Source organism: Leptonotus elevatus, chromosome 16 (assembly GCF_054856555.1).
Source record: "Leptonotus elevatus isolate MCC_2025b chromosome 16, RoL_Lele_1.0, whole genome shotgun sequence".
Taxonomy (NCBI): domain Eukaryota; kingdom Metazoa; phylum Chordata; class Actinopteri; order Syngnathiformes; family Syngnathidae; genus Leptonotus; species Leptonotus elevatus.
Window position 1 is genome coordinate 15,598,258 of NC_141254.1, and position 22,060 is coordinate 15,620,317.

Below are 22,060 nucleotides of genomic sequence, written 5' to 3' on the forward strand. Positions count from 1 at the left end.
GGACCTTTCTTCTTCTACGTATGTAAAACTCCAGCCCTAAATTAGTGTGCTGTCCCCTACTGGTGGTAAACATAGCGTACAGCACTATTTCACAACTCAGTACAAGTATACTGTACTGTACTGTACTGTACTGTAAGTGCTGATCAAACGCCGAAGTAAAAAAAAAAAAATCTGAAATGCCTTCAACTACAAAAGTAAGAGGTTTAAACAGCAGTTGAATTCTCTGCTTTTGTCGTGTCATCTTCGGCAGAGATTGAAAACTATAACAAGCCTATTTTGACAATAATGACTAAGCATATGTATTCAAATGTAGAAGGAAAAGCAAAGTCATGCGAATGATAACTTTTAACTTTTTTTGTAGTAAATACATTAATAAATAAAACTGGATATATTCGTGTTACAGACAGGTGATCCCCCCCCCCCCCCCACAGCACACTAATGTGCTATTGTGGCACAGTGGTTGGGAATAACTGTCAATACAATTTGTGAATTCAGAATAAATTGCGGAAGAGAAACACAATACCCACAAAATTGTATATATTTTTTACATTACAGTCTTTAATTAAATCACCGGATTGTGCAGTACACATTATACCACCGTTTGTCCACAGGAGGGCGAATTGTGACAAGCCCTCACTTTTGAGGAGAATATGTGTAATGTAAAGCTGAGCTCCACTTGAGATCATGTAATAATACACACCAACACTCAGATCAAATTTGTCTTATGATTTTATATAATAAATAGGCTAATATGTTAGTTTAAATGAGTTTGTCAAATGTTCACTGTCATATTGCAATACATTCTAAAGCTCAGCTGCAGTGTGAATAATCAATCAAATTCCCTGCATGCTTAAAAGTAGAAGTCTGGACATCTTAGGTTTATTGTTACACACACCCTTGCCCTCATTAGGGTTTCAGGTGAGCTGAATGGAGCCGATCCCAGGTGACTTTAAAAATGTAATTGAATTTTACATGACATACACTCACCAAGATAAAATAAATGTAGTTTTACACAAAAGTCCAGCGATAAAATCTCTTGTCAAGTCCATTATAAGATCCAGTTTTTATTGAATTTATTCAAGAGAGGTGCTGATTAATAGCCATTCTGAAGGCTGTAATTTGTGCTGCTGTGAAACGGAACTGACATACACTGACTGAGAGGAATTTTTATAGTCATTTATGAACCTTTTTGCTTGACTGTGATGTCTTATCAAATCAAAACTGAAAGAACCCATTATGCTAACGCATATCGCAGAGAACTGTGGAAGCTACCAATCATAATAATTACAGTCACATTTATTTTATTGGTAGGGTAATGAAATCGTTTCCAACAAAACCTGCGCGAATACATTGATCGAAGCAACATGCAGTGTTTGTTTACACGCGTGAAATGAAACGTGACCTTCAGCTGAATGGTATGCAGTACATAAATGAATTCCTACATGAATGCATACAAGCATGAGCCAGTTTTATAGTGAGTCCCTTGCACACATCACAAAATAGACTAAACAGAACATTGCTCTTTCTAATTTACTTTGTGTTGAATACAGTGTGTATTTTTGTGCATTCTTGAGCTGTAGGTCATTGAAGACACACCCGCGACTCTCTATAGTCTCCATCTGGCTGATACCAGTGCTTCGGTTTTTTGAGACCTGAACCTCGCCCACCCCCCTTTCACCGCCCGCCTCCCCGTTGTTGCTCTCCTCAACTCCGCCATATGTCCTTGGTAACATTTCCACCCGTGCATTATTTGGAAGCTTCAGTGTGCAATTGTAAAACGAACGATGGAGAGTTTGTTGTTCTCTTCACAAGAGCAGATTTGCTGTCTTGGTTACATAGGAAATCAGATAACACAGGAGCTGCTGCTTTAAGCATGTCATCCCAAAATCCAAAGAAGCGTAAGAGGTAAAGATAGCACAAATGAAAATGTCACCTCAAGCGCTGACTTCATTCTGATGTGCAAGTGGCTCGTCATTCCACTGCATTATTGGCCTGTGCTAAACTGCTGCACCCAATTCCTCTATGTGGATGGGGAAGCCCTGCCATGACTCACAAATGTGGCACATTTCCCCTTCTATCATCTTACTGTACACGCAGAAATATGGATTTCTTGAGCTGGCTGCTTATATGTTGAGCGTACCAATGACGTACACCTCTGCCTACACGTGTGCACACGATGGAGGGAGACCTTCCCATCCCCACATCACCTTAATATAAATCTAATGAATGCAGCTTTCAATGTCACAGCAAAGTGCAATACAGCACTCGCGTCTCTTGAGAGGGATGGGGAGCACTCGGGACGTAATGAAGGAGGAGGAGGAGGAGGAGGGGGAGTAGGAGTGAACGGAATGAAGAACATAGGGGCCGATTAGGCGAGGGAATATGGGGATGGCATCAGGGTTGGGTCAGGGTAAAGTCAAGTGTGACAGTAAGAAGCGAAGGAGGGAATCACTGAGGGATGGTGGGAGGAGCAGGCAGTGGCAGAGCTAAATGGTGGCCACTCTTTGGCCTCCCTCATACCTAAGGGAAAATTTTGTGATTTTTTTTTCATATAAAAAAAATAAATAAATAAAAAATATATTATTATTTCACACAAAAAATAATAATAATCATTTTTTTTTGTATTTATCATATTATATTTATTTATTATAAAATCACCCTGACCACCCCTATGAAAATGTTCTCGCTATAAGCTCCTGAGAGCAGGCACATCATTCCCCTGAAAATCCGCTTCCCCGGATGAGAGTATAGCGGAAGAGTGTGGGAAAGACCACGGAACAAAGGATTGCGGCGATGATGATGAGACATAATGCAGCGTGAGATGTAGAATCCCTCATTTGTGTCCAGAAGGAGGCATTCTTGCAAGCATAAGGGAGTAAGCACATTTGCCAGGGAGGGTGGGAGAGAGGGAGGAGAGAGCGCGAGAGAGAGAGAGAGAGAGAGAGAGAGAGAGAGAGAGAGAGAGAGAGAGAGAGAGAGAGAGAGAGAGAGAGAGAGAGAGAGAGAGAGAGAGAGAGAGAGAGAGAGAGAGAGAGAGAGAGAGAGAGAGAGAGAGAGAGAGAGAGAGAGAGAGAGAAGGGGGCGGGTGTGGGGTGGGGGGGGAGTGCACGCTCACAATGTGACAGAGATAGAGCGATTCCATGCACGAGAACGAGCCAGAGGTGGAGAGGGAACGCAGAGATGGGGACTGAGCGCTGAGAGAGCAGAGCTAGTTGGGAAAGATCCGCACAGAAACGTGAGTAAGGAAGGCGGAGGGAGAAGGAGAAGGAGAGCGGAGGTTAGCGGGAGAGGTGGAGGAGGTGGAGGTTGCAGGGGAGTTAAGATGATGGAGCCCAGAAATAGGCTATACAGGACAAGCTTTTCGCCAGCAGACGTGACTCTGAGCACTGGCGTGTGCTCAAATTAGCAGGACGGGAGGTCTGCAGAGCCTTGGTTCAGCCTGGCTGGATGCAGCAAGGCAGCTGATTTATTACAAAGGGGCTGGGTGGCAACGTGCTTGTGCGTGCGTGCGTGCGTATGAACGCGTGCGTGTGTGTGTATTTTTTTAAAATTTTTTATGGGTCCTTGTAGCTCTCGCAGCTTTTGGGAGAGACCATTCCTCCAGTCATAAAATGACATTCAGCAGACAGGAGCTGTGTGTGCTGGTGCGGCTCTGCAGTCCTCAGTAGGAAGTAAGAGAGCGGGATCGGGGGGGGGGGGGCTTGTGTTTACGCTGCTGTGCGCTGAGGTAAGTGTAAGCAGAAGATCTTAAGGCGATGCAAGGACGAGGAGAGAGCAGAGGTGGCGGCAGGGAGGCCAGCTGAGGTACCGGGAGGAGCGTCCTGGAGGGAGAGTGGAGAACGACGACAGGGCGGAAAAAGAGGGTGATCATGCCTGTCAAACAGTGAGCTATAGCATATGCTGTAGTGCAGAACAGAGTGGTGCGGCAGGGGAGGACAAGCATCGCTGCACTAGGGAGGGAGGGAGGAAGGGAGTGGGGTGGTGGTGGGGGGGAGCGGGGAGCAATCAGATCAGCACTTCACCACCACTGGCAAGAGAATCACAGCACGACTAGCCTGGAGGAATCGTAAAGACATCGTCCAAGGCCAGGTGTAGAGGTCAAAATCGAGCTGAGAGAGAGAGCACGGGGAGGCGGGGAGGGGTCATAGTGGCCGTGCCCCCTCCGAGGAAGAAAGGTCACCTCCGAGTCCTGCTGCTTGGTTTGATCGCCCTGACGCTTCACCATGGGAGAATGGACCATTTTGGAGAGGCTGCTGGAGGCGGCTGTCCAGCAGCACTCTACCATGATTGGCAGGTAAGAAACGGGTTGATTTTTCACGGTTTTCGTGTGTACTTGCTGAGGACATCTCCTCCCATGATTTCGGATTGGCCCACGTTGTCCTCAAAACTCTCCATGCCTCCTCACGTCCCCCCCCTGCCGGCCTAACCGTTAGTTAAGGGATAAACAAACCACACATAATCAATAGGAAGCTTTACGGTTGTTAATTCAGAAGAGGTCCATGTGCTGATATTACCTGATAGCTTAGCTATTGATAGGATAAGGTTTATTCCAATAGGCCGGAAAGGAGTAGAAAAGCAAGAGTGTGAATGAAAGAGAATCAAAAAGAAACACCTGAGCGGATTCTCTTATCTGCAAACACTCCACATTGAAAGTCTTATCTCAGACAGACGTCGAAGATAAGCTTTTATTCTGAAAAACAATGCACTCTGCATCATTTCAGTGTGACTGACTAAATGGGGGGGGGATGCTTACATCAAAATTGTACACTAAATACACATAATCCTCACATAACACCATAAGTGAGCTGGATAAAAGTGTGAGAAATCACAGTTTTTACACTTTTTTATACCCTTCAGCATGTGGGTCACTGTCACTGCAACACAATGACAGAGATGATGTGAGCGGCATTATATGACACCAAACCTGTTGTTGGCCCGGAATCATGATTGGTTTTCTGGAGATTTTCCTTCCAACTAAGTCATTTTATAGAGGTTTGCTTGTGGTTGAAAGCACATTATTAAGCAACTAAATCTTCTGGGGTACAGACAGATGGAAGGAAAACCTGCAAGGATGCTGACTGGGTTTAATAAAGATGCACCGAGCGAGGTTTTATAGACATGTGATTATATGACCGCAGCTTATGGGGCTACCACTAGGAATTAAGCTCCCACTTTCAAATTCTGTGGAGCCATTTGCAAGCTCATTTTTCTTGTCCGAGTAACTGCTGAAGAATGCTGAATATTTAGCTAGCGCGAAAAGAGAGCGCAAGGGCTAAAACGACAGTGAATATTGGAATTGCGTTCAACAGGTGGCCGGAAAAAGGAGACCAAAGGGATGTCCGTGTTGCTCTGTTTCTACTGGATTTGTAAGTAGGAAACTGTTTGCTAACATGTTAGCCATGGCTACTTGCTAAGCTAATTGCTAACTGTTGTTGTTGTTTTTTTAAATGAGTCTTTCCGCCCCCCCTTGTGGTCACAACATAATAAGTTAACCGTATACAATGCGCAGAAAGCCACCAGTAGTTTTTCAGAGGCATGGAGGCAACTCTCAATTTGTCTGCTCCCGCTTTCAAAAGTAATAATGAATACTCTAACAATGTAATGGCTCCCTCTCCTGTGCTTAATTAAGCTATTTGTTGATCATGCACTTCACTGGAAGAACATTAAAATGGTTCCCTGAGTCACCATTATAATCAGCCTAGAAGCTTTTCTGGCTTAATTAAGAATGGTCCTTTAAGTACTTGTTTTGGTTGTGTTTTTTATTTATTTTTATGATAGGCCATTAGCTTAATAACCCAAAATTACACAAACAGGGTTAAGTGTTAATGTTAAATGGATAAAACAATCCAGAAGGTGGTTGACACCCTCAGGATTTGAACATCCAGACAGTCCCAAATAAAGTGATACACGAGGTAAATGTGTTTTGGTTTCACTCAGATCGTGTTTGTCCTGCGAGCCTCTCAAGTCGGCCCTGGGGCATTTAGCTGTAACATTAGAGTTTTCCGATGAGGTCCCCGCATCGTTCCTGCTTGTCCGTGCAGTTCAAGCTCCGACTATTGCCTTGCTACCACTTTGTACTCACGCTAGTCGGATGTAGTTCCTTAAACATGTCTTTTCTGTTTGCCCTTGTAATCCGAGTGTTTACATCGAACCTAGATACTGCTAATATAATGTGCTGAAAGGCCCTAGTTTTAGCAATGCAGTGGAACCTTAAACTTCCCATATAGGGATAGACTGATTATCGGCTGGGACGATTATCGGCGCATTTTTGACAAATATCGGCCGATAAATAGATCCATTTAAAAAAAAGTGTTCAGGAAAAAAATAAGGGAACTAATTATTTAAATGTTCTTAGATGCTTCTGAACCTGGGAACTCTCTGCACCTTCCATCTTTGTTTGAAATAAAAATTTGAAAAAATTTAACAACTTTATTTACTGTAGCAAACAATAGGGAGTTATTTACTTAATTTTTTATTTAACTTTTGAAGACATGCTACTGCTACTTTTTGTTAGATTTGTAAAACAAAGATGTCTATTGACTAAGATTTTTTTTGAACTTCAATATTTTACGAACATCGTTCAATAAACATATGCTTAAAAAAAAGAAGAAGTGGAGTTTGTATTTATTTTTATTTTTGATGCCAATATTTTCCTTTTTAGCTAAATGAATATCGGCTCCAAATATCGGTTATCGTCGTCCTTGATGACTAATAATCGGTATCGGTCTATCTCTACTTCCCAATAGAAATAGAAAAGAATCTATCGACATCACAAAATGTTTAAAACTGTTTAATGTTAAATGTAGGGCTGTCAAAATTAAAGTGCTAAATCTGGAGATTAATTATAATTCTTGAAAGTGTTAACAGAAGTAGAAAAATGTGATTAAGCGCGATTAATTAAGGACAATACTGTGATTAATTACCGGTAGTCAAAAACATTTAATCGCTTGACAGCACTCGTTAAATTCAATATTAACATAAATAACTGTCAAAAAAAGAAAAATAGTGACTACATTAAAATAAATGTTGTGAGTTACAGTAAGCTAAGTCTCCCGAGATGACAGCGTATCACATGATATGTCATGTGACAGCTGTCTATCACATGTACCTGTGACCGAAAAGCGAAGCAAAGCGCGGAGAGTCTCTGTCACCGAAATATACAAGTGCAGTCAGTGAACAGTACGATCATTTCCAAAAGTCTTGCAATTACGTCTTCTTTGTGTATTTAGATAATATCGCTACAGTGATACGTGAACAATAAAAATAAAATAATAAAATAGGGGGTTCACTCTTTTCTAGGAGGTTCCACTGTATTGAAGTAACAGCCTGGATGCTGTCTTTTTCGTGTTAGTATTCATAGATTACTGTACACACCATCTGAGGCTAGATGACAAAACCCGTTAATATTTGAATCCCCAACACTAAGCATGTGTTTGCATGGTCAGGAAATCCATCCGAATTCTATTTTTGGGATTTCTCAGCAAGTTGGAGAATGCTGCTCACCCTCTGGCACAGTCTTAAGCTGTACAGGTGCCTCCAAAAATTGAACCCACTCCACACCATAAACGGTGTACGGAGTCCAAATTGTTGCACTGACCTCTGCGGGTTGAAAGGTTCAAGTCTGTTGCACCACTGACCACAGCCAACCCTCCCGAGTTGGGCGTGGTCAGGAGTGATCTGTCGTTGCACGTGCCAACACGATCAACTGTGACGCAAGCGATTCACAGTTGCGCATCGTCAAGCGTTGTCGTCACACAGCGCGGCTGGCCGTCGCATGCGGCAACTGCTTGATGGCAGCACAAATAGAATGTTGAGCCTGTGTAGCATTTTAAACTATAAATACATTGCATGTCTGCACTTGTAGTTGAAATGATGCTCCAAAGTACATGACGACGTCGCCTCTCCCATTGGCTGATAATTGTCCTTTGCATGTCAGTCATCTGTTTGGGTGTTCCTCTTGCAATAGGACGATGACATTCCACCATCAGACACTGTGCCCCCTCTCTCGCTGCCATTATGTTTCTTCGTAATTGCAGACTTTAAGATATGGCTTTAGGTAGGTAATTAAACTAAAAATAGAAACTAGCATAGGTTGGCTTAATCATAGTCTTGGGAACGGATTGAGTGAGTTTTGCTTCTATGCCTCAGACTGACTGCAGGTGGCTTCCGCACGATGACTCGTTACAAGCGTTTTCGTGTATTGCCCTTTCAAAGGCCGTTCGCATCTTGTACAATTTGTACATAATTAACCAATGAATGCAATCATAATTGCATTGCAATGAAGACGCATTGTAGAGTGTCTCCTCATTCACTGGCTAAAACCATTTATTGTACTGTTGTAGTGATCGTCATTTGAGAAAGTCAACCCCCCAATTTTTTTTTACAATTTGTTATATATATGCTCCCCCATTCGATTAATACTGCGCTTGTGGAGTATTGATCAAGCAGCAAAATCCACCCATTATTATCCATCTCAGGGGGCGGCCATTTTGCTAACTCGCTGTCGACTGAAAATGACATCACATTTGCGCAGGGCTCGCGTAATGACATATCACAGCTCATCCGTTGTCTGAATTGGGTCATGTGACATTTGCAAGCTGAGATGTGTGTGGCAAAATGGCCGCCCCGTGAGATGGATAAAAATGGGATTTTGTTTCTAAACTCATATTTCACAGGTGTAATGTTAATCAGAATGCCATGTTTAGACTAGTGGGGCTGAATAGAACATATTGTAAAAAAATATATATATATTTGAAATGGGTTGACATTAAGACTTTAAGGCACATATTAGTAAAAAAAAAAATTGTTTCTAGTAAGAAAATAATTACTTAACCTTTTTAATGAATCTGAATTGAGGTTTCCAGGATCTTAAAAACATATTGTTCTTTGATACCATTTTCCTCTTAGAGCAGCAGTGAGTGAAATTACGGCCAGGAGCGAAAGATAAAAAACTGGGAGGGAAACGGAACATTTCGTTTTATGACGAAATCATTGTACTACAGCTGTTTATAAAATTCACGCTTTGTCATCCTGTAGGCATCAGCAATTTATATTAGCTTGAGTTATAAATAGTTTTATTTTGCAAATACATCTGTGAGGAAATGGACAGAAACTGCATGTTAAAAAAAAATAAAAAATCATAACGGAAGTCGTACGCTTAACTGCACAAAAGGACAAATAAATGTTCTCTCCAAAAGCGATACGTGCTAACAAAATAATTAAATGTGAAGGACATCCAGCTTTTAGGGCAACAAGCTGAACTCACGCAACTCACACTCACGCAGATACTGTAAAGGTCCTTGACTCACTTATAGCTTTATTTATTTTAAAAGAAATGATCAAGACATATATGCATAAGCATATTTCCTCCTTGACATGATGTGCTCAGATTTTCTTGAGACCACAGGTGCGTGCGTGTGCGTGTGTGTCACTGTCTAGCGTGAAAGCGCAAAGCCTTGAGGCTGCACCAACAAATCAGAGGTGTACACCTTGCAGGTAGAGTGGAAGGAAGGAATTTGATGCATTTTGCTCTCCACTGCAATGCTGCGGGGCCGGAGCCAAAGACAAGTGGAGCGAGAAAAAAGGCAAAGATAATGGAGGAGGAGAGTGATCCTGGGAAGATAAAATCCTAAATATTGCTGGATGGAAGGAGAGGAAAGGAAAGGATGTGAGGGCATAAAAAAAAAGAAGAAGTTTTAAAACAGCTAACAAAGTCAGCATGTGCTCTTTGTATTACAACATTAAGTGTTTTAATTTTCATATTCCTCTGCACGGAATTTAGCACTGCAGTGCTATTTAGAGAGAAATGACATGCAATATTCACCATCTACGAAGACACAGCAATGCAGCTTTGGCTGAATAAACAGCAGCTTTAATAAGCGGCAGAGGATGCATCTTCAAATGAACGATGCCGCTTTTTAAAGCACGTCTTCATACATTTCCAAAGCCACAGCTGTTTGAAATAATTCTAATGAAAAATTCACACAACGGCGCGTACATTTCTAGATTTGCTTTCCTTCGTGTTGAGTACAATTTCTTTAATGTTACGCACCCTTCCCACCGGAAAAATGTAATGTAAAAATGCCATTTAAAAACTACAGGAACATTATGTGGCACTTGTTATAAGCTGCAACAGATGTCACGCTTTATAAAAAATGCATATAGACTTGACCAGCCTTGTACTGCGCTGCATTTCGAGCACCCTGTTTCTCTACTTCTTACACTGACATATACAATCGGCGCAAAAAAAGAAATACAGTGGAAATCCTATAGTCAAAAGAATTTAAAATAGATACAGTACTAGCTAGGTATCATTAGCCTAGATGCCCACTGTCTCCACGTCATATTGGATTATGCTCTTAGGCTAATGATACCTTCATACTGTAGGCTACCTCTTATATCTATACCGTATCGTTAGCTTAATAGCATAGTTGCCAAAGTCACATTTGAACATTTTCAGGAAACAGGAAAAAGCACATCATTTTTAACAAGCATGTTTTTTTTTGGTAACAGTTATTAGCTACTAGGCTAATGATATCTAGCTACCTACACACTGTACGTACCACGCAGTAACCACCATATCGTTAGCCCAATAGCATAGTTGTCAAAGTTTTAAAGTTGCATTTGAATTTGATGGAAAACGAGGGGAAAAGCCGTTTTAGTTTCAGTGCATCCTTTTATTGATTGGGAAACAGTAAGCTAAAACTGACTTTGGCAATTATGCTATTCTGCTACTAGCAATTTCTACCTACCGACCTACTAGGCGTTGAAACTTAGTTCTCGAGTCAACTCTACAAATTTTATATAGCGCTTTAACTACACCGTAAGAGTTTTAAGCCTCACATTTACCCATACACACACTCATACACCAGTAGGAAGTAGCAATAGTGATTTTATGACAAAAGCTGAACAAAACACAATTTCATTCCACTGCTTTCCCGACTAAACACAATATGGCAAAACCTTTCTTCCAAACATTTCCATGCCTTTTTGTGTTGGGAGAGCAAAGATTGGCCTCTTTAAATAGTTGCCTGCCGCAGTAGTTATTTGCATTCTCGCTGCCTCTTAGCCTAAATAGGTCAAGATATCCAGCAGGGGGAGGTACCCTACTTTGACAAGAGCTCCCAAATTCTAACCAAAAAGAATCAGACATAGGACCACTCTCATTTGTGGGCGCAGCTGAGTATCATTTCTCATCAGCTTCCATGCTATTTGAAATCCTGATGTCAACATTTGATTAGTGATCCATCATTCTATGACGACTTGAAGCTCATCGGCCTTTTAGATTAAACTATTTGTCTGCACATCGGAGGGGCTGTCATTAGATTATTTGTGCAGCAATCCGCGGCGTTGACTGCAATTGATTTTGCTGTTAAATGGCGGCTTTTCCTGGTAAAGCTGAGCTCAGCGTTCACTTGCTGAAGGATATTATTCATCCCAGTAACATATTGATGGGCGCAGTAAGTTCCCAGAGCATGTGCAATGTGTCACTGTTCTGCGTCACTGCTGTGCTCTATGCAGAAGTTTCAGTCCCTTTTTTAGTTTGGAAAACAGGTGTCAGACTCAAGGTCGGAGGGACAGATACGGCTCACCACATCATGAAGCAAATCATGTGTGTCTACTTCGTGTTTGTTTTCCCTAACATTGGATTTTAAAACTAGTTAATTCATCAATTGAATGTATAATTATGAAGAGCTGATTATAAATTGATGTCTTCACAGTGATAACGGCCCTCTAAGGGAAACCATAATGTGGCCTGTGACAAAAATGAGTTTGACACTTTCTGAAGATATGTTTCATGAACTATTTATAAGCCCCTAGGCCTGTTTTACATTTAAATTCTCAATCAAGATCAATTTATTGGATGGTTGAACTTGAACCAGGACAATAAAGTGCTTCTTCATCTTTGCAGATTTCTCTTTAGTAGCAATTATTCCTCCAGTCAGCTCTCATGAACATCACATAAAGCCAGAACAGTGTTTTGTACGGATATTCTCATCTTAATATCAATGTTGATAAACTGTTGACCCGGGCTAACGCATACGCTGAGCAAAGCATTTAAAGCCACACTCGTATCTTTCTTTCCTGGTAAAATGCCGAGCAGAATGACTGCACTGCGTCCCATTGTGAGAAGCATGAAGCACTGAAGGGGAAAGAGTGTGAGTTGAGGTTCAGGCTCATGAACGATGACATGGGTCTGCAGAGGAGGCTGCACGAGAGCAGAGAGAGGACAGACAGGCTCAATGGGCCATCCTGCCACCTATTGTGTCATACACTCTGTTTTATCATCATATATCAGCAAAGACAACACAGAAGGCCGTAGGCCAAGGAAAGCCATCAATCAAGTCTCTCCACCAAGACAGGATGGGTGCAATCAATTTAATTTAGTCCTTAACCCTTACACTCGATGCATTTAGCAGATTTCATTAATAATAATAAATATTAATTAAATATTACATTAATATATAGTATTATATATATATATAATACATATTTATTTATACATATTTGTATTTATATATTAATATATAAGTTAATATTAATATGATTTAATGTTAATAAACAATTTAATAATGACCACAGGTAAAAATAAATTAAAAAAAAAGTTTTCCATTTTCGTTTTGAGCAATAAATAAATAATTAAAAAGAAATCACTTGAGTTCGAAATCATTTTCGGCTTAACTAGCTATAAAATCAATATAAGGTGGATATAAAAAAAAAAAGTCTACACAACCCTGTTCAAATGCTAACTTTTTCTGATATTAAAACAATTAGACCAAGACAAATCATTTAAAACCTTTTTCCACCAATAAATTGTACAACTCGTGATTTTTTTTTTCTTTTTAAGAGGGGAAGTCAAAATAAACAATTAAAATAATGAGGTTGCACAAGTCTGCACACCCTCTTATAACTAGTATGTGGCTGTGTTCAAAATTCACAATTTAATTCAAACTCATTTTAAATGAGAGTCACTCAGATGAACCCAAAAATAAACTTCAGCTGATCTAGTCAGCTTTATATGGTATTATTTTTTGCTCTCTAGCAGAAGCCTGAAGGTTTTGCTGTAACACATAGTTCTACGTGTGGGAGATCTTGTAGTGTTCCAGTGAAATCCTTTTGGCCGTAACATCAAAAGATACGTTTGGCACAAACATAAACCTGCTCATCACTAAAAGAACACAACATCCACAGTGAAATACTGCGGTGGCAGCAACATGCTTTGGGGCTGTTTTACTCCAGCTGGAACTCTGACCTGAGACAATGTGGATGGAATTATGAAAAATTCCAAATACATGAAATTGAATTATTAAATAACTTCTTCTAAAAAAAAAAATATTGAATAAGAAAAGTAATCATTTTGTTTGGTAACACACTGTCAATTTTAGATTGTATGTGTGCGCGTGATAGCATAACGGTATAATAATTTGCTGTAGCAGTTTTCTAATGTGCAAAATGTATTTTCACTTACACTGAGTTATAGCCCTAATCAAAACTATGATATGCTATTACATGCATGAGGTGTTAGTATTGCATTGCCTATTACGTGACAGTTAAGAATGCATTAAAGTACAATCTATCATTGCTTGGATATTAATGAAAGTTCTAGAGTTATGCTGAACTTTTAGCACACTGCACTTGAGACCATGCAAAACCTCGGTGGTGATCATATTTTTCACGACAGGGAAGCTGTCGTAACTGCAAACACTGGAAAGCAATAAGATTCATGGTGGTTTCAGGAACTGCGTTTCGATGCAGTCAGCAGAAAATGCTCTGGTTCATTCGTTGGAAACCTTCAGAGAGAATTTATATTTCTCTTGCCAGTAAAGGAAGAAAGATGGAAAGAGCATTATAGATGAAAGGGTGATGGGGAAAAGAGGAAGGCGGCATCATCCTCAAAATAATCTGGTCTTGTTTTTCCTCAACTCCCTTTAAACGAATGGGGGTCAGTTTCTCAATTACAGAAATAAGTTGTTTCCTTGATGAGCAGGAAGAGTGATTATCACAATTCTCCACAGCCCATCGTACTGATAAACCATTTAGGTTTTAATCGCTCGGTAAAAATATGCTGATTGAACTCGGTTAACCTGCTTTCGTGAGCGCACACTTCAAAACATCATTCACGGCGCTGTTTAGTGGACCCTCAGGCGGCCTGTCCGCCATAAATTCCAAACTATTAAAGAGCTTCCAAAGCGGAGTTGTGGGGGAATGAGTGGCAGTAGGACAGAAATGTCTGCACAGTCATCATTAAGCGGCCTAATTTCTCTGCCCGCTGAAGTCTTTATTCATTACAGCAATCGGTGGAGCTTATTATTGAGAGCGTATGGGTGGGATAAATCTTTTTACTCAAGGCCTTACTGCAGAGATTATTCCTGACCCTGCAGATAAGGCTGGCTGCACCCCTGCGTCCGGACATTCAGTATGCCGTACAGTATATAGTGGAATCTTGAAGATCAAACACAATCTATCCCGACGGGTTTGTTTAGAATCAACTTGTCCCACAACAAATATGATGGAAATAATGCAGAAAGAATCTGTCACTATCATAAAACCCTTTTTGACTGTTCAGGCAATTTTAAGGTAGCATTTGTCATACAAGTGTAAACACATTATGAAAACAAAACACTCAGTGCTTTAACCTGTGGGCAGTATTTTATTTTGAAATGGCTGGGTCAGAACCATCAAAAATCACAAAATGGGTCACAATACCGCCTAGGGGTTTAGGAGTAATGTTATGAAGACCCAACCTTTGGGGTTAAATAAATCTTTTTGCTCTCATTATATAACTCAGAGTCAGTCAGTTCTTTTTTGACCCAATTCAATTGGGTTAACCCCCCAAAAAGTTGGATCAAAAATAACCTAAATTGGGTCAATAATGGACTTACCCAACTTTTTGAGTTATTTGCCCAAAAAGCTTAAATTGATAAGTTACCCATAAAGCAACCCAACCCAAGGTTATTTTGTGGTGTTGTTTTGTGAGTGTGGTGTCAAATTGACACAATTAGTGAATATGTCAATTTTTCTACCCAAGTTGGGTTATTTTTGCCTCTATTGTTTTTTTTGAGTGCATAGTGAGTCACTCGCATAATATGTTTTGGGACAATTTTTACACCGGATGCTCTCACTGGCGTAACCCACAAATTTGTATCCAGGCTTAAATTTACTTCATCTTCAGTACACCAGAAAATCTTGTCAAAAATGGTCACCAGCTTCAACTTTGAATTCAGCCAGCCCAAATCCAATCAACTGTGTCAAAATACTCTCTAAAAACAGTTACTGGTAGGTCAAAAATTTGGGTAAAAAAGGGACCGATCCACTACTTGGGTCAGTTTCACCCAACTTCCTGGGTTATTTTGCACAACAAAAAAACATTTAAAAAAACAACAACAAAAATCTCACAAATTGGTTCCTTTTTAAAAAAGAAAAAAGAAAAAAAAAGATGACTAACAAAGTTGGGTCAAATTCACCAAAATAGTGGGTTATTGACCCAACTGTTTCTAGTATGTAAATAACCCAACCTTGGGTAAAAGTAACCCAATCTGCTCAAAATCCACAGCTAGCTACCCAGCGATTAAGTTACAACATGTATAATCTAAAGTGATTTAATTCAATTTAATTGTATTATGTACATATTTTTAAACCTCTCTCTCTCTCTTTTTTTAAACACTTGTTTGATGGATAAGCAGTGGTTTACTTTTTGCATGGAATTGACACAGGCTCACATTTCATTCATCTGCTCTGTGTTCAGGGTGCAGTCAGCCCAGGACAGACTTTAGCCTGTCATGACCCTGAACAGGATACAAAAAAATGGATGGGCCATCTCAGGGGAATTTGATTGTATATTCAGTGTGTCTGAGTGTGTGAGAAAGAGAAAAAATGTTTGCATTTTTTGTTTGAAATACATCTGCTGTCATGCTGCAGGGCTCATGTCGTCCCTCGAGGCTTGGCGGCAGCAGCTGCCTTATGAATGAATGTGCGTGCGTGTGTTTTGAAGCCTGTGGGATATCTATACCAAGCCAGTAAGTCCAGCCAACACACCAGTGGCGGATCATCTAATGTCACACAGGATAGTCTGCTACTCATTAATCGGTATACTTCATTTTCACTACAGCGTGCCCTCGTGTTCTCATATTCATCATATCAAACGATACATTTTTGTTGCCCACGCTGACGTACGGTTGACATCAGCCGGCAGTGATACATGGCTACAAATGGTAAATAGCATCCATGCAGGTCATCAAAAACCCAATCCTCTTTCAAATTGAAGCTGTGGCACACCCAGTCGTCCAAAAAGTAATGATTACTCGTAACTGAAAAGACGCCCTCGGGGAGGTGGGCAGCTGCTGTTACTGATGCGATGAGCACTGACTGAAAAGAGAAAAAAAAGCACTCGCCGTACGCGCCGCATGCCACGAGGTGTAACAATGTAGAACCCACATCTTCACATTTCTCCTTTACATAATTATATTTTGTGTGCTGGGCTAGAAATCTATTTTAGGGCGAGGAGTGGTGATTTTAGAACCTTCTGCAGGTTCATGGCTCAGGGCGGTTCTGGCCCAATGTGCTCCAAAGCACACTATTGGCGCTGTGCGGCACTAAAACACTGATGTTTGCAGATAACCTTCCTTCATTGCTTTCTGCTCATGCAGCAATCTGCCATGTGCTGATTATCCTGTTAGCCAGCAGAGGAGTGCACATATTGACACACACACACAATCACACACACACACACACACACAAGACAAACAAACACAGCACAACATCCAATATAATATATATTTAGCCATTATTGCATAATATTTTGTCTAGAATTAATTTGATAACCACGTGATGTCATTTTTAGTGGACAGCAGTTATCAAATTAATTATAATTAATTTTGATAACCACGTGATGTCATTTTTAGTGGACAGCAGTTATCAAATTAATTACAGGCAAAATATTAACTTCTAATTGCTGAAAATTGCTAAATGAGCCTCGTATCCCTTCTAATTCATTTCAGGAGGCGGCCATTTTGCCACTTGTCAACTGAAAATGACATCACATCACAGTTGCTCAGGGCTCAGCTAATGACCAATCACGGCTCAGTTTGCAAATGTCACATGACCAAACTCAGAAAACAGGTAAGCCGTGATTGGTCGTTACCTGAGCCCTGAGCAACTGTGATGTCATTTTTAGTCTACAGCAAGTGGCAAAATGGCCGCCCCCTGAGATGGATAGGGGGGAGTTCATTTTTTTCTCTCTCTTTTTATTTGGGGGGGGGGGGGGGGGATGATTTTGCTTGTGGAAAAACATGGAACTAAAAACAAAATTGTCAATTATCTTAGACTAAATATAAATAAATTGTAATTTGTAATCTAATATTATATTTGAATCTGATATATATTCATGATGAACTGTCAGCAAAACATAACAATAAATGAATAGACCACACCATCACTATGAAGGAACTAAAGTAAAGTAAATAAACCAAAGTAATAATAATAAAAACTGACTTTACATGAAGAAGGCCATAACTAGAAAGGGAATGCGAGTGCATAGAAGTTAATTGGCATTTTACACATCAACAGTGTTAAACTTGCAGTGAATAAGTGCTACTTTCCTACATCTACGTAATAAAATATGTCATATACATGAGCACACAATATATGAGTTACCTCCGTATGATGATGAGAAATGTCAACCTTTTGACTTGAACCGAAGCCTGCATTACGACAACTTTAAATTGAATTTATGGAGGTCCAAAGGTGCAGCTGAGCTTTATTGTGTTCTAGGCGCTCACGGAGTGAAAGTCAGCGTAGCGTACGCACTCGCAGCTGCTCCATCACAGACGACCGGGCACGTTTGCCGTTTTGCACGAGCCACACACACACATGGCTAACTCTCCCTCATTGTCTCGGTCCCCGTGTCTTCGTCTCGCACAGAAGGAAACATTCTTGGCATGCACTCGCAGGTGGAGCACGACTATTTGAAATCACTTTCACGCTAACGATACAAGTTCTTTGTTGCTTTCAGCTACTTCCACTACTCAACTGAAGACATGTTTCTTTTAACTTAAAGACACTTTGAGACGTTTTTCTTACGTCGTGCATTTGGTACGAGAGGGCCTTCAGTGGGGTTTTCCGTGCCACCACCATCAACACTATAAAAACTGTTGCCACTTTCATCATCTGGAGTTATTCACAATCAGTGTTTATCCAGTTACAAGACTAAAAACATTACAAATGCAAATAAAATACATCATACAGCAATGCTGATTGTTCTAACGTCTAACAGTTTTCGTCCAATACTATTTTATTGTATTACGTTTAGCCCAAAATTCCATCTACGTCTCTAACAACAATATGTATATTTGAGGAATACAGCATGTTTAGCTTATATAAACCTTTTTTTCTCACCCTGCTCAAACATCTCACATTTTAGCAGTTGCTTTGGCAACAGGCCTTCAAATGCAAGGCTAGCCTCATAAATAGACACTCATTTGAGAAATCATTCGTTATGCCGGCACAATTTAAAGAGGAAGTCAACGTGAGTCTTTAATATGTTCTATAGTAGCCCCACTCATGTGAACACGGTATTCTGACAAAAATTGTGTTTGTGGAATATGAATAAAGCAGCAAAATCCACCCGTGGCAGCCATTTTGCGTGCAACTGAAAATGACAACAGTTGGCTCAGGTAACAACCAATCACCGTTCAGCTTGTGAATGTCACATGATCAAACTCAGAACACAGGTGAGCCGTGATTGGTCGTTATCTAAGCCCTGAGCGTGATGTTATTTTTAGTCGACAGCAGGTGGCAAAATGGATAAAAATGGGTGGATTTTGCCACCTTGTTCATATTCCACACGCGTTCATTACTGCAGTTGTAGTGTGCAGAATGAGAGGGTCAAAACATTAGAAACAGCTCTGAATATGAGAGCGGTTCGACCCCATTGAAAAATCGAACCAAAACTTTAAACATAAAAGTTCCTCAATTTTCATTGCAGCTCTTGTATTGGATGCCATTAAAATTGAGCCGGTGTACCTATTATTGTGGCCGTTGATTATATCAGCTAATAATGCGACCGCACACACATAAAGTGTGTCATTGTATTTACAATAGTTGGTCCATGCGGCCTGTAGCCAGCTCTCATTGATCTCACTTCCAATCCCTTTCGCTGCCTAGAGACAAGCGCGTTTCTAAGTAATTGGCTCCTCCACGCAGGAAGTATGCGCATCCACTGCATTTTGGCAGCGGGCACCCCGTGAAGTGCGGGCGCTCGCTGCTCATTACAAAGCGCTGACAGTGCAATCCTAAAGGCCCATTCCTCCTCTGCAGTGGCCAAGTTGGATCAACACCAGTGGATAATATTTAGTGTTTAGGATGACAAACAGCAAGCGGTTTAAGCATATGTGTAGGCATACACACTAATGTCAATGTGGAGTGTGAGTCACTCCACTTACTGGCATCCTCTCATGATTAGTGAACTTGTGAGCTTGCATGCTATAATAAATTAAATGCGATCGTTTTCAACCGAGCCGCTGAGCAATAAACTTGTACATACGTATCAGAGGATGGAAAAATGCTTGTTATGATGTTATTGTTGTTAGTTGCTTATGCAGCTACTCTTTCCCTTATGATGACGATGTATTATTCACTCTTAGTTTGTCTAGTCTTTAGTAGTTGCTATGTTCCTTTATGATGATAGTGTGATAATCAGAGGTGGGCGCATCAATGAATTTTGAGACTCCCGTCGTTCGGCAATCGTCAACAGTCATCATCAATCCATCAATATTTCAAGCCGAACCGTCAATCAAGTCATTCGCCGATTGCTCAGCAAAATGAGCGTCCGTCAATGTTCCCGTCATTCGAAGTGGGCCTCCGTCAAATGTTTCATCAACCGTCATCCCAGCAAAATGGGACGTCTGTCATTGATGGGTTGCCAAATTTATTGACGGATTGACGATTACATTGGGGTGGCGTGGCTCTGTGGAGAGTAGAGTGGTCGTCTCCCACAATCCAGAGGTTGTGGGTTCAATCCCATGCCATTGTGACCACATGGAAGTGCCCTTGAGCAAGATACTTAACCCCACTTGCTCCTCAGTAGGTGAATAAGTAGTTGAATGTAAAATGCTTTGAGGGTGGAAAAGCGCTATATAAATGAAGTATCATTGATAGTGACCCCCTTCCGTCAATGCTTAGCTTGTCAATTTTTCGAAGTTTCCCATTAATTGTCAACAAAATAGGCGTCCGTCATTGACGGATTGACAGACCTTCCGTCTCTGATGATAATGTGGTCAGTTGCTATGTGCCTATATAATTCACTCTTAGTTTGTCTCTTCACGTCTTTTTTTTTTTTTTTATCATATAGGCCTTTATTCTATCATATACAATTGTGCATTGCTTTAGTGCGTTTGGGTCCTAAATCCATTCTAAGCGTAAATCAAAACAAAGTCAACATGTCAATCAGCTTTAGGGGTTCCTCTGTATCCAAACACTCGGGTGTGCATTGACCTTCCCCCTTCCTATTGTGTTTCCTCTGCAGGATCCTGCTAACCGTGGTGGTGATTTTCCGCATCCTGATAGTCGGCATAGTGGGCGAGAAGGTGTACGAGGACGAGCAGATCATGTTCATCTGCAACACAATGCAGCCCGGCTGCAATCAGGCTTGTTACGACAAAGCCTTCCCCATCTCGCACATCCGGTACTGGGTCTTCCAGATCATCTTGGTGTGCACGCCGAGCCTGTGCTTCATCACCTACTCCGTCCACCAGTCGGCCAAAGCTCGGGACCGCAGCTACTCCCTGCTGCACCCTTACATGGACCACCACGGCCACGGTCACCACGGCCGCCATCACGACCATCACGCTCGCAAGCTTCACTCCCGCAACATCAACGGCATCCTGGTGCACCCCGACAGCAGTAAGGAGGATCACGACTGCCTGGAGGTCAAGGAGATCCCCAATGGACCTCGAGGGCTCCCTCCGACGCACAAGAGCGCCAAAGTGCGGCGGCAAGAAGGAATCTCCCGTTTCTACGTCATCCAGGTGGTTTTCCGCAACGCACTGGAGATCGGTTTCCTGGCGGGCCAGTACTTCCTGTACGGCTTCAACGTGCCGGGAATGTTCGAGTGCGACCGCTACCCGTGCGTGAAGGAGGTGGAGTGTTACGTGTCTCGCCCCACGGAAAAGACCGTGTTCCTGGTCTTCATGTTTGCGGTCAGCGGCATTTGCGTGGTGCTCAACCTGGCCGAGCTCAACCACCTCGGCTGGCGCAAGATAAAGACGGCCATTCGCGGCGTGCAGGCCCGACGGAAGTCCATCTGCGAAGTGCGCAAGAAGGACGTCTCCCACCTGTCTCAGACCCCCAACCTGGGCAGGACCCAGTCCAGCGAGTCGGCCTACGTCTGACAGAGGCTTCCTCGCCTGGGGGCTCGAGGACATGTGACATTTTGGAGAAGAGGTTTTCCCTTTGGCCCTGGACCCCCGACGACCATTAGGGTACAAAAGGTCACTACTGTATTATGACTTTGAAGGAGCACAGAGAAGAAGAATCCGCTTCCCGCCACAGACTTTGGTGCTGCTTTAAGCTCCTTCCTAAAACTGATGGAGCGTTCCACTCGGCCTAGGTGACACTAGGTGCCTTTAAAGAACCCAACAGACACAAATGAGCAATTTCATAACGTTAGAATAATGTAAAGGTAGGTTGACATTGCATTGAGGAATGCCCCTCGTTACTTGCCTTTGTTGTAGCTCATAAATACTGTAATCTTGTTTTCCCAAGATGTGCACATATGCAAAAGACGCATACGCATGAGTGTAGAGGAAAAAAGCCAATCGCTCACTTGAGTGGAAAAATTGAATCTGAAGATGCTGAGAGAGACTCATACATCTCATTGCCACTCAACGGACAAGCACTCCACTTTTTAAAACACAACTCCACGCTAATTATAAGAGCACCGACTATCAATGTGCAAAACCTTTCCTGATCAATATTTCATGTTTCAACCACACTGACGCCGCCTTCCTGCTTCTGCCAGTAAATTGGCCACATTTTGGTGCTGTGCTACCCGCAACACGCCGAG

General features: G+C 41.6%; 1 protein-coding gene across 2 annotated transcripts in view; it reads left to right on the forward strand.

Moving 5' to 3' along the window:
* The first annotated feature begins 3,109 nt into the window (after positions 1-3,109).
* LOC147160951 (gap junction delta-2 protein-like) overlaps positions 3,110-22,060 on the forward strand; it is a 19,621-nt gene continuing 670 nt past the window's right edge. Inside the window, exons 1-3 of one of the 2 annotated variants that reach the window (XM_086098312.1) lie at positions 3,110-4,294; positions 5,310-5,366; positions 20,522-22,060. The exon at positions 20,522-22,060 is cut by the window's right edge and continues 670 nt beyond it. In XM_086098312.1, coding sequence (XP_085954438.1) covers positions 4,224-4,294; positions 5,310-5,366; positions 20,522-21,386 — 993 coding nt within the window. In that variant the 5' untranslated portion in view covers positions 3,110-4,223 and the 3' untranslated portion in view covers positions 21,387-22,060. The remainder of the gene's footprint in view (positions 4,295-5,309; positions 5,367-20,521) is intronic. The other variant, XM_086098313.1, reaches the window with a different exon arrangement.